The sequence below is a fragment of the Stegostoma tigrinum genome, chromosome 7, assembly GCF_030684315.1.
Source record: "Stegostoma tigrinum isolate sSteTig4 chromosome 7, sSteTig4.hap1, whole genome shotgun sequence".
NCBI lineage: Eukaryota > Metazoa > Chordata > Chondrichthyes > Orectolobiformes > Stegostomatidae > Stegostoma > Stegostoma tigrinum.
The window spans coordinates 26,578,526-26,592,450 of NC_081360.1; the positions used below are offsets into that span (position 1 = coordinate 26,578,526).

Here is a 13,925-nt window from a genome sequence, read left to right on the forward strand (position 1 = left end):
TACTTTTTAAAAATCAACACTTACTGAGGAAGAAGGTGCTCACAAAATATCAGCAGAGGCAGAAATATAGGATTGCATGAAAATTGATTTTCAGGATGTACAGGAAAGCCTGCTTATGCTTACGATGGATAAGCAACCTGGTCCCGATGTCTAATGTCCCAGGTTGCTAAGGGAAATGGAGATGCAGAAAACTGGATGGTGAGCTGTAATTGTCAATGGAGGTGCCAGAGGTCTAGAGTGTGGCAAATGTAACACCCTTGTTGAAGAAAGAGTATAAATGACAATCTGAGTAACTACAGGCAGGTCTGTTTGATACAATGGCTGGGTGAAGTTTCAGAAGCAATAATTCGAGAAAACATTACAGGCATTTGAAAAGGTTTGACTTAAAAACCAGCATAATGTTTTACAAGAAAGAACATATTTGAGTAAAATAATTGAATTTTTACAAAGTAATGGGGAACATTGAAGGAATGCACTAGGCATCATCCATGATGGATTTTTAGAAATCATTTGATGAACTTTGACACAAAAGGCTCATTAACAAAAATGGAGCTTATGAAATTGGCAGGTCAGAATAGCAAGGTATTTTTTAAAGAAAATGTTATGTTAATGGTTATTTTCAGACTGGAGGATGGTAGTCAGTGGCGTTCCCCAAGAATCAGCATTGCTTTTCAATCGTTTCATCATTGGAATACAGAAACAAAAATCTACAAATTTTCTGGTGATACCAAATTGGAGCTGGCAAAAACATCAGGCCAATATCAACTCTTACAGATAATCACAATGGAGAAAGAAATGGTAGATAGAACTTGATTTGCATTTTGGCAGAAAACGTAAGGAGAGGCAATGTGGACAAACTAGCACAGTTTTAAAGGGAATAGCAAGACAAGAGACCTGAGTGGCCATGCACAAAGATGATTGAAGGTGGTGAGACATAATGAAATAGTAGCATGAAACACCTTGGGCTTCATAAATGGATGCATGAGAACAAACTCAGGAAGGTTGTTGATGAAGTTGAACTTTGTCAAGGTTTGGCAAAATAAGTAAGTGTTAATGACTTGCATTTGATTATCTATGAGGGTAGTGGAAGTGAAGATAATCAATGATTACAAAAGGAAATTAGATAATATTAGAGTTTAGAAGAATGAAAGGAGACCTTATTGTAATGTATAAGACCCATAGGTGGCTTGACAGGGTAGATGAGGAGAACATGTTTCCCCTTTTGGGAATGTCCAGCTCCAGTGGGCATAGTCTAAGAGTAAAGCTCTGAAGAAGATCACACTGGGCTTGAAACATTAACTCTCATTCTCTCTCCACAGACGCCTTACAGAGCTCAGCAGCTTCAAGGTGTCCGGCGTGTTTAAAACAAGGTTTTTTACCAGCCAGCACAGGGAGAGCAAACCCAACACAGAGGAGATCGAGCCCAGTGTAGCAGTGAGGGACGTACCCTGGCACCTGTGGTGGCAGTGACAGCGGGCAGCCTGAGGTCTCCTGGAATTTGTGACGGTGGCAAGCGCTGGGGCAATTGAGCCAGTGCTGGGAGAGAATGTGAGTCCAGCATGGCTAAGCACTCACAAAGGACTGTAATGTTGAACTTTTAACTTTATTTTTCTACTTTGTACCTAAGTTCCTTCGTACCTAAGAATACACTGAAAACGGTGACTTTATACACTTTTCACTGTACTCCTGTATCCCTGTACTTGAGTACTCGTGACAATAAAATTTAATTCTAATTCTATGAAGTTGCCCATTGAAGACGGAGATGAAAACAAGAACAAAGAACAATACAGGACACAAACAGGCCCTTCAGCCCTCCATGCCTGTGCCAACAAGTTTTGCCCTTCCGTACTAAAACTGTCTTTACTTACAGGATCCATAGCTCTATATTCCCTTCCTATTCATGTATATGCCCGGGTGCTTCTTCAAAGCTGCTATGGTGTCTGCTTCCACCACCTCCTCTGGCTGCAATGTTCCAGGCACTTCCCCCTCACACCTTGACCCCATGTCTCCTAGTAATTGACACCTCCACCCTGGGAAAAAGCCGCATACTTTCCACACTATTCATGCCATTCACAATCTTATAAACCTCAATCAAGTTGGCCCTCAACCTCCTGTGTTCCAGTGAAAACACACCCAGTCTATCCAGCCTTTCTTCATAGCTAAAATCCCTCAGACCAGGCAGCATCCTGGCAAACCTTTTCTGCACCCTCTTCAAAGCATCCACATACTTCTGGTAGTGTGGTGACCAGAACTGTACGCAATATTCCAAGTGTGGCCTAAATAAAGTTCTATAAAACTGCAGCATAACGTGTCTACCTTTATATTCAATGTGCCTTCCAATGAAGGCAAGCATGCCATAAACCTTTCTTACTACCTTATATACCTGTTCAGCCACCTTCAGTGATCTGTGGACCTTCACACCCAGATCTCTCTGCATATCAACACTCCTAAGTATTCTGCCATTCACTGTATAATTTCCACCTGTTCTTGACCTTCCAAAATACATTGCCTCACATTTGTCTGCATTAAACTCCATCTGCCATTTTTCTGCCCGCGCCTCCAACTGATCTCTCTCCTCTCACAATCTTCCTCACTCCACCAATTTTTGTATCATCCACAAACTTACAAATTAGATCAACTATATTTTCCTCCAAACCATTTATGTAGATCACAAAAGGTAGAGCTCCCAGCACTGATCCCTGTGGAACACCACTAGTCATAGCTTTCCATTCCAAAAAGCATCCTTCCACTGCTACTCTCTGGCTCCTATGACTTAGCCAGTTCTGTATCCATCTTGCCAGCTCACCCCTCACACCATGTGACTTCACTCTTTGTACCATTCTGCCATGGGGGGACCTTGTCAAGGGCTTCACTTGTCAATCATCTTAGTTATCTCCTCAAAAAAAAACTGAGGTGGAATTTCTTCTCTCAGAGGGTAGTGAATACATGAAATACTTTACAGCATTGTGCTGTTGAGGTTGAGTGGTTAAATATAGTCAAAGTTGAGATTGACAGGTTTTTAATTAGTGAGGGAATCAAGGGCGAAGGGGAAATTGGTGTTGAGAATTAACAGATCAGGCATGATCTCAATGAATGACGGAGCAGACTTGATGGGCTGAATGGCATATTTCTGCTCCTACAGCTTATGGTCTTATAAACAACTGCAGGAAATAAACTTGCAGGGCGGCAGAAACATGGCTCTGTGTGTACTTTTCCAGAGGATTCCAGCATAAGCTCAATTGGCTAGAAGGGTTCTTTTTCTTCCTAAATGACTCGATTGGTTGGATTTTATGGCTGGAAATTGGGTGAGCCAACCTTTACACTGATGTCAAGTATGACGTCAGGTTGGCAAACTGACATTATCTTGCCTCTCTCTGGCAATACAGAATTGAAGCAGATGCCTAACTTGAATAATTGTTGTCCTTTTGGAAAAAATGCAACCAGCTATTCAGCTCATCAAAAAGCCAATTGGTTGGAATTTGTCATTGTGTGCTCCATTTTTTGATAGCGTCATTGGAAAAGTATTGAAGCATTTCAGGTATGAGTACGCAGCAAGAAAAGAGTGGATGGAAAGGCTACCAAATGGGACCACGGCTGCGGAAAGCCAGCTGCCGCTCTACGTGGCATCATCTTGCTGTTAAGTAGATTTTGTTTGTACACTTTTTACAGGATGGCAGAGCAACTAAGTTGAGAGGGAAGGGAGGCCTTAAAGGCAGTGAAAGAATCCAACTTTTGGAGTGATTCAACACTTCACACCTTTCCACTAAATGTCTCAAGCTGGTGCCTCAATAGGGCCTGGAGGCCCCCCTTTATAAGGCTAACTGGTCAGCAAATTCCAACAGCCTGCCAGCAATTTGCTGCCTAAAGGTTGAGTTGACAGGCTGACAAGATGAGGGCAGGGCATAGAGGATCACACTCCTGTTCTACTGCCCTCATCCTGGCAGGAGTCATGAAATCCAGGGCGGCACGGTGGCTCAGTGGTTAGCACTGCAGCCTCACAGCGCCAGGGACCCAGGTTCGATTCCAGCCTTGGGGGACTGTTTGTGTGGAGTTTGCACATTCTCCCTGTGTCTGCGTGGGTTTCCTCCGGGTGCTCCAGTTTCCTTCCACAGTCCAAAGATGTGCAGGCTAGGTGGATCGGCCATGTTAAATTGCCCATAGTGTTCAGGTGTGTGTGGGTTATAGGGGGATGGGTCTGGGTGGGATACTCCAAGGGGTGGTATGGACTTGTTGGGCTGAAGGGCCTGTTTCCACACTGTAGGGAATCTAATCACGTGACCTTATGTCACAAAATGGTTGTTTAAAGAGTACGTTTTTGAAGAAACTGAAGTGCACAGCAACTAGACACATAATAACAATGTTAAGTAACAATAAGCAACTAATTCTAACATTTTTGGCTCACCCAGTATTGTAGCTTGCCACCCGCCTCTCTCCAAACCGCGCCTTTCTTCTCCAGTTCCAGAAAAGCTTCCGAATGAAAATGTGCTTCGAGTCGGTGACACATCTAAATGATCCTCATGAAGGAGGAATGGCATTCCCATTCGTCGCTGTCTCTTTTTACCTGGGTGATGGAATGGGATCGAGCCTTTGCGTTCACGCTCCTCTTTCCGAGTCTTGAACTTATACAACACAAGATAATGGATTTTACTGTTCGCTAACACTTTTGAAGTGGGTTAAAAACTGATGCTGCACATTCACACTTTAACTTCCAGGATTATGATCAATATTTTCTCAGTTATGTAATTTTGATACATGCAGACCCCAATTTATTTAGATTAGTTAAAATAGCTTTTAAAAAAATCTAGGGCCACTTTGTCAAGATATTAAACCAATAAAAATATCAAATACACTAATACTTTAAATTAATGCTGACTTGATTTGTTATTGGCATTTAGCAGTATTGAAAATTGTCTCATGTATATCAATTGTCCTGTTTTGAAGTATGTGGGGAACATTAAAAACAAATACCAATCAAAAAATAGAATATTGAATCTGTAGCATTGATTTTCCAATCCATTTTTATCTGTTCGAATAAATACCTGTGCAAGATTTCCTTACCTTTTTGAAGATATTCATTCCTAGGTCGGTAGAAAGGTCTGGAACAGCTTGTCGTCTCAGATTTGTCACAGACACCTTAGAAAATGTTTCAGAACTGAGGGACTTTTCCTCTTCATTGCACTTCATAGTAAGATCCTTGAAAAAACAGTATAAATGATAAATGAGTCAAGAACATTTCTGTAAAAACCTTCTTCTTTTTATTTAGTCACACGCATGGTAGGTATAGCATAAAGTTAGCAACTGTGAATGAAGAGTCCATTTTAAACTCAACTTACCTGATTTTACCCAACATTCAACAAGCTAAACTGCAAAAAGATAATATTACAAAGCATACCAACACCCACTATTGATGGTGTGATATCAACTCTAAATGTCACCAGTGATCTAGTAAATAACCATAATATGAAAATATTAATCAGATTATGCAAGATACACAAAGAAGGTTCTCCAAACTTTGCAAATGACATTAAATCTTCAGCTATGTATTGCATAATAGCTGAATGCATAAGGTGGTATTTCAGGTTTCAGAGGAAACTAACTATTTTTCAAGATGCATCGCCTAACACTGCCTGAGGAGTTTGAATTCAAGGACATAGATCACTCAGTGGCCAGCAAAGTTCTGAAAAGGCACTAATCACAAGGATTTTTTAAATTGCAAATCCAGAAAATAGCCTATATATAAATTATCTTAAAATGTCATATTTTACACCCTCTACTGTTTTCTCAGTTTACGCAGTTCCTCCTATAAAAAGCACATAAACTGGAGATGCAGGAGCTTGGAAGGAAACAAATTGATTTCTGGTTGAATACTACAGTCACATTTTACCTAGAGATTTGCCAAGTCAACTAGTGTCTTCTTGGATAGAAACAGTCATCGATTATACCTTCAGGTCAGACACATGGTGAAAAAAGGAAAAATCAGCCAATGCTTCCGTTCCAGATTCCTCCTCAAGAGCCTCTGTTGATAATACCATTTATGGAATCTACATGAATCCATTCGGCTGTGGTGAATCCCATTCATGTGGCCTTTCGCTCCAACAGATGGTAGAACACTTCACTGAAGGTATGTATGGTTGGCAGTGCAACTCAAAACAAAACTGGACAGGGAGTCGTTCCAGCTCAACTGGGCATATACTTCTGTCAGTAAAGGGGATGCAGCAACATTGGAGATGCTTTCTCAATGTGAACCTTGTCATTGGACATAACAGATCCCATGGCAGTATTCAAAGAAGAAAGGAGTAGCCCTCCCAAGTTTCACAGATCATACTTAGCTACTTTTTTCTTTATTTGTACACTAGAAATATCAAGCATTAGTAGTATTTGCACAAGAGGCTGACAGGTTATTATGGCACACAGAGAAGGGAGTTAAATTTGAGTTGGCTGATTGGGGCTGAATTTCACGCAGTATACAACTCCTCAGCCTTGTGTTTTTTCTTAATTTTAAGCAAAATTTAACACCTCTTCTTCACAATAGCAGTTTGCCTCCACGTGCAATGGAAAGAGCCTGGGGATGGGGCTCTGATCAACACTCTTTGTAATCTATATGGTAATTACTGTCATCTCTAAAATGGTTACAGTCAAGCTTGGGTCACTGCGGTGAATGGAGCTGTCTGCCTGCTCCGGAAATACTGGGACCTGAATTTTCATGAAAGTGAAGAAGTTCTATGTTTTTGTGAAAATGGTGATGAATGCTCAAATCTAGGAATCCTGCCCCTGGCCATGATGTTAACTATTATCACAGGGAGGTGATGGAATAGGGTCTGGGTTATCACACCCACATCTGTGGTTTAAGAAGGAACACTCACATGTTAAAGGCCAGCCCTCTCAGATTGATCTGATTTTTAATACTGGCTTGTCCAAAGCACAACTTTGGCTCTTAGAACTTTTGACGAAGGAGTAAAGTTGTTGCAGTTTTTTTGGAGAAGTAAGGTTCTCTTCTGGATATGGATCAGGGACACATTATGGCAGGTCAGGTGATCTTTGGCAGATGTAAGAAGCCTCATGATTGTTAGAAGTAGACACGAAAGCACATAAGCAGTGCATGAGATAACATGGTGTGAAGCTGGATGAAGACAGCAAGCCAAGCAGATCGGAGGAGCAGGAAAGTTTGACGTTTTGGATCTCGACCTGAAACGTCAAACTTTCCTGCTCCTCTGATGCTGCTTGGTCTGCTGTCTTCATCCAGCTTCACACCGTGTTAGCTCAGATTCTCCAGCATTGGCAGTTCCTACTATCTCTGTAACAATTTTAACCCCACTGCGAATCAAGTGTCTTGACCCGAAGCGTCAACCTTTCCTGCTCCTCTGATGCTGCTTGTTCATCCAGCTTCACCCCATGTTATCTCAGATTCTCCAGCATTGGCAGTTCCTACTATCTCTCAAGCAGTGCGTGAGCTCATTAGAACTGCCATGTGTAATGTGCAGATACTGATAAGGGGAAACTGTTCAGATAGAGGTTAGGGGGAACTGTAGCAATTGTGGTTAAAGTGAGTCATCAAGACATTAAAGATTTTTGATCCTTAAATATTTGTGAAAACTGCACAGTTAAAATTAATCAGTGCCTGCTATTTCAATCTGACAGAAGCCTGATGGTCATCATTACAAGATTACCACTGCATGATTGATTCCACAACACTTTATGACCACAGACAGACAGTAAAAACTGCTGATGCTGGAGTCAGAGATAACACAGTGAAGAGCTGGAGGAATACAGCAGGCCAAGCAACATCTGAGGAACAGGAAAGCTGACATTTCGGGTCAGGACCTTCTTCAGAGATGAAGACCCCTCATCTCCGAAGAAGGGTCCCGACCCAAAATGGCAGCTTTCCCGTTCCTCTGATGCTGCCTGGCCTTTTGTGTTCCTCCAGCTCTTCACTGTGTAACATCATGACCACAGTAGGGTGCCTACTGGTTCAGAGATTGAATGACAGCTCCAAGCGCTTTTTAATTCTTTGAGATTGGGCTCAGAAGTTCTGCTTTTATTTTCCTATCAGATTAAATGTAGTGAATACATTGTTTTACTCAATAGGAGGGTCTTTTTAAACAGTGATTTCATTAATAAACTCTTGAATACTTTCGATAATTCCAGCATAAATCTTGAGGTCTGTCCACTGAGTACCGAATGATTTGGCATGTTTGGTGCAAGAGCAAAAAGTAGTTGGCATGAGATGACACTAAGTTGGTATAAGAGCTACAAAAAGGCTATAGTATGGGCAGAGAGTGATAGACTGCCACAGAGAAAATAAAGAGAGAAGGGTAGTGAGTGAGGAGCACCAGGTGTTGGCACAGATGGAGCAGAGATGGTGAGCAATGAGATTCTTTTCAAATTTGCCGAAAAGTGGTAGATCACTCAAGCTATTCATGTGCCCTGGTGGGTCCACACCTGGCAACCTCCAAACTCCCTCAAGGGTGGGATCACCGTCTGCAGTAACTCCCATTGTTATATCTCTGCTCAACCTCTTGTCAAGGATGAAAATTGGAACACCGATAACATTTTTTTTCTTGCAGTCCAGCTTGCAGATCCAGGATTTTTCCCAACTCTACACTCCTGATATGGGAGGGAAAGTTCAGGTCCAGGATTCCACCAAAACAGAAAGTTCTGAATATAACATATAGATATAAATGTGAAACGAGTTTAAGAGATTGATGGGTTCCTCGCACTGCACAACTACAGTTCTGAGTCGGAACCTTCAAAGCAACCTTGGTGTGGAGGTGAATCATTAGAAAGTGAAGATCTGAATTTAATCTTTCCATACCTGTGTCTTATGGGTGTTAACCAGCGAAGGAGCTGCCGCTACCATGGAACTACTGCGTGGTCTAGGTAAGTGAGTTATTTCAGGCTCAGAAGGTCTATCTGGCTTCTCCTCTAGAATCTGTCGAAGTCTTTGTAAGTAATACATCAGTGACCAGTGGATACCTTCTTCTGACCAATGGGGCTGCAGCAGACAGCGCAATACAGCAACATCGAAATAGGTGGCATATCGAGATTTCTGACTCGGTGGTATGGTTATCGAAGTTCTGTAATAGAGATCATTCACTTTTTCAAATGAAAACAGTAAGCTGGTCAGAATGATATGCAAAATAATTGCCACATTAAAGCATGAATCTGTTGAATTTTTACCCAAGTACGTGGACTTGAACAATTAATTTATAATTCCAGCCGGCCTTTCACCCTTAATTTTCCATATTGGGCATGAGAAAGGGTCAGACACTTGTGATTTTCAAGCCACCCTCCAGGACTCGAGTACAATATCTAGGCTGACACTCCAGTGTAGTATTGAGAAAGTGTTGCACTTTGGGAGATGCCATCTTTTAGATAAGGCAGTAAGCCAAGGCCCTTGACTGCACACTTCAGTCACTGGAAGTGATCCCACAGCATAATATACTTTGAAAAAGAGCAGGCAAATTATTCCTGGTGATCTAACTGATAACTTTCCCACAGTCTACATCACAAGGAGAGACCACCTTGTCATAAAGACACTGCAGCTTATGGGAGGATGCTTGGTGCATTTTGGCTGGTGAGGTTACTACTTTACAACAATGGCAACATTTCACAAAAAACACTTCATTATCCAAAGCATTGAAATGAAATACACAGTACGGTGGCCAACTAATGTAAACTTAAATGATTCGTACCATCCACACTGATATTTACCGACATCAAATGGAGGCTCATGCCAAGAATACACTAGTAGCAGTAGCTACATGGTTAGTATTGCGCATGGTGGGGTACTTTCTATGGGTCCCCATTGCCATTTGCCCCTGCCCATTGTCATATTTCCCTATGGCTCTTCTGATCCTGATCTCTCAAATCAAATCCCTTAACCCTCCGACAGCTTCTCACCTACCTTCAGACAGACTGAGTGGCAGACCTCAAAGGTGGAATTTCCACCTCCAAATAGGGGCAGAGCCTGCGTTTAGCCAATTAACACCCCATCAAAAGCCAAACGGCTGTGAGACAACCAGATTGGTAGGTTCATGTTCCCTGCCAACACTTCATGTTAACCATTCAAGGGACGTGGGCTTCAGGGGATGTGCTAGCATTTACTGCTCATCCTTAATTCTCCTTGAAAAAGAGATGGTGAGTTGCCTTCTTAAACCATTGTAGTCCATTTTAGCGTAAGTACACTCACAATGCTGTTAAGGTGGGGACAGGGGGGAGGGGAGGGGAACCCAGAATGACATAATTCCAAGTCAGGATGTTGACAGGTTGGACAGGAGATTGCAGGTTACAGTGCTCCTATAGACCTTCTGCAGTCATCCTTCTAGGTGACAGTGATCACACGTTTGGAAGGTGCTGTCTGTGGAAATATGGTGAATTTTTGCAAGAGCATCTTGTAGATGGCACACACTGCTGCTACTGTGCCTGAGTGGAGATAGGAGTTGATGCTGCCAATCAAATGGGCTGCTTTGTCCTGGATAGGCTCAAGGTTCTTGAGTGTTCTGTGGGGTACGCTCATTCAAGCAAGTGGGAAGTAGTGTATCAAGTAGCAGCAGTCAAATTTTCTCTTGTTGGAAATGGTCATTGCCTGCCACTTACCTGGTGCAAATGTTACTTGCCACATGCCTGCCCAAGCCTGGATATTGTCCAGATCTTGCTGCATTTGGACACATATTACCTTAGAAACTACGCATAGTGCTGAACCCTGCAATCATCAGCGATCACCCCCACGTCTGACCTAATCCTGGAGGAAAGATTATTGATAGAGCAGTGGAACATGCTTGGTCCCGGGATATAACCTGTGGAAGTGCTGCAGCTCTGGAATTTAGCTCTTTTGTCCCTGTATAAACCAAGGCTATAGAGATCAAGAGCAAAGATGCCCTGGCAGGAACTAAACTGACCATCTGTAAGCAGATTACAGCAAAACAAATGCTGCTTGACTGGGCTGTTAATGATCCCTTTCAATATTTCACTTATGTTTGAATGTAGATCTGTGGGGCAATATTTGGTTGAATTTGTCCTGTTTTGTGTGTAGAGAACATACCTGAGCAATTTTGCTAGGTAGATGCTCATGTTGAACCTGTCCTGGAAGTGCTTGGCTAGGGGGAGCAGCAGGTTCTTGAGCGCAATTCTTTCATACTATTGCCATAATTTTGTCAGAGCCTATAACCTTTCCAGTATTTAATGCATTAAGCTGTTTCTTAGTATAACAAGAGAGAACTGAATGGGCTGAAGACTGCCATCAGTGATGCTGGTGAATTCTGGAGCGGGCCAAGATGGATCAACCACTCAGCACTTCTGACTGTAGGTTGTGTGAATGGTTCAGCCTGATTTTTTTTGCACTGATGTGCTGAGCTGCCCCATCATTGAGGATGAGCATATCTATGGAGCATCCTTCTTCAGCTGTTTGGAATTCATTAGTCATGCGTTGTAGCTTCACCAGGTCGACACCAGGTTTAATTATGCCTGGTGTCGCTCCTGACATGACCTATTGCACTCTGCATTGAACCAGGGTTGATGGTAATGGTTGAAGGGTGAAGATGCTGGGTCATGAGTTTGCAGATTGTGCTGGAATACAATTCTACTGCTGTTGAGGGCGACAACACCTCATGGATAACCAGTCTTGAGTTGCTAGATCTGCTCAGTCATTTAATTATGAGCTAATTAACCATTAGCATGGTGATAATGCCACACAACATGATGGAGGGTATTCTCAGTGTGAAGTTGGGACTTTGTCTCTACAAGGGCCGTGTGGTGGTCGCTCTTACAGATATTGTCATGGGCAGACTTATGTGTAGCAGATAGATTGAGTAGGATGAGGTCAAGTATGTTTTTCTCTCCTGTTGATACTTCTACCACATGCTACAGACCTAGACTAGCATCTATGTCTCAACCAACTCAGTCAGTAGTCGAGCTACTCTTGGCGATGGACATTGATGTCTGCCACCCAGAGTATGTGTGTATCCTTGCCATCATCAGTGCTTCCTCCAAGTGGTGTTCCACATCAAAGTGTACTGACGCATCGGCTGAGGCAGGGTGGCTTGTATTATTTAGCAGTAGGTTTCTTTGCTCCAGTTTGACCTAAGCTATGAGTCAATATTGAAGACTCCCAGTGCAACTTTCTCTCAATTATAATGTACTGTGCCACCACCTCTGTTGAGTCTGTCCTACCAGTGGGACAGGACATGCCCAGGTCTGGTGAGAGTGGGGTCTGAGACATTGTAATTGGTACTTCCATGAGTATGACTATGTCAGGCTGCTGCTTGGCCAATCCATGAGACTATAGTCCCCACGGGTTTGCTAAGTTTAACACATTAGAACATTGAAAACATTTCAAAAAACATTCCATGACCAAAAGGCATGGAATGAAACTTTACATAATGTTAACCCATAAGTTTGCTCTTCATTCCAATATTGAAGTCTTTTATACATATATGAGAAAAAGGTTCTGATCCCAGCACAGATCTTTTGGGAACGCACAGTCTATGACAAGTTTGGAAGGTGCTGTCTTTGGAGCCATGGTGAATATTTGCAGTGCATCTTGTAGACGGCACACACTGCTGTGACAATGCCCGAGTGGAGTAGAAAGTGAATGTTGCTCATCAAGTGGGTTGCTTTGTTCTAGATAGGGTCAAGCTTCTTGAGTGCTTGAGATCCAAGGAAGTGGAACATAGCGTATCAAGTGGTAGTGGTTAGATTCTCTCTTGTTAGAAATGGTCAATGCCCAGCATTTATCCAGCGCAAATATTACTTGCCATTTGTCTGCCCAAGCCTGGAAAAATACCACATCTCACTGTTTTCTACCCTTGTGCTGTTTTGTTTTCACTCTGTGCTACTACAGACCTTGCTATTCATTGAGAATCAATTTTGTTCACCAACATTTTATGTGGTACTTTGTCACTGGTATTTTTAAAATACATATAGGCAATATTCAGCGCACATAATTGATAGATCTTCCTGGTACTCTAAAAAAATGAAATAGCTCCATCACAGGAACTGTCCTTCCACAAATCCATGATGCCGTTCCTTTATTAACTTAAATCTCTCCAATGGCCTGATTATTTGTCCCCCGACTGTCATTTCTAAAACCTACTTGCCAGTGATGTTAAACTGACTAACAACTGACCATGCAGAATTGTAAATACTGTGTCTTTCCCTGTTTTGTATTTTTAACTAAGTGAAATGGGAAAAGAACTGTTTAAAAACCAAGGGTACTAGAGGTGTGCCATATATTTTGACCAAATAAATGGATACTCTGTGTAAACACTGTTTACATAGCTGCTGGTTCCAGCAGTAGTTGAAGTGTAGTTTGCAGATGAGTTGGAGTCAAAAGGTTGTGTACTAATGATCTATGCACTAATGACTAGCTATCAAAGGCCTTCTGCCAGTCAGCTACTATTCAATAGGGTCTCAGGTAGCCAAATAGATTGGGACCTTAAATAACACAGTAAGAAGCCTCAGATCTACATTAGTACTTGAATTCTCTCTGTTCTTTGTAGTAAATGTCAATTTAAGGCAGAATAAAACCAGTTTATATTTTCAATTTATATTTCTTACTGTAAGCTGTGATTTTTAAGCCAGTAAGTCCAAGGCCTTTCTACAGGCATCCCCCTGTGCCCCCTACAAACCAGAGAAAGGCTTTGGGTATGGCATAGTGGCTCAGTGGTTAGCACTGCTGCCTCACGGCATCAGGGACCCAGGTTTGATTCTAACCTTGGGGAACTGTCTGTGTGCAGTTTGCACATTCTGTACATTCCTGTTTTCTCCGGTTGTTCCAGTTTCCCCTCTCAGTCTAAAGATGTGCAAGTGAGGCTGATTGGCCATGTTAAATTGCCCATAGTGTGCAGGTTAGGTGGATAAACAATGGGGAAAGCAGTGATAGGTTGAGGGGGTGGGTCTAGGTGGGATGCTCTTCGGACAGCCGGTGT

At 42.3% G+C, this 13,925-nt stretch overlaps 1 protein-coding gene across 8 annotated transcripts in view; it reads right to left on the reverse strand.

Moving 5' to 3' along the window:
• The window catches only part of LOC125454231 (protein unc-80 homolog), a 246,595-nt gene that overhangs the window by 191,562 nt on the left and 41,108 nt on the right, over nt 1-13,925 (reverse strand). For all 8 annotated transcript variants that reach the window (XM_048534782.2, XM_048534788.2, XM_048534790.2 and 5 more), the window contains exons 8-10: nt 8,813-9,074; nt 5,059-5,193; nt 4,403-4,619 (exon numbers count right to left, since the gene is read on the reverse strand). In XM_048534782.2, coding sequence (XP_048390739.2) covers nt 4,403-4,619; nt 5,059-5,193; nt 8,813-9,074 — 614 coding nt within the window. The remainder of the gene's footprint in view (nt 1-4,402; nt 4,620-5,058; nt 5,194-8,812; nt 9,075-13,925) is intronic.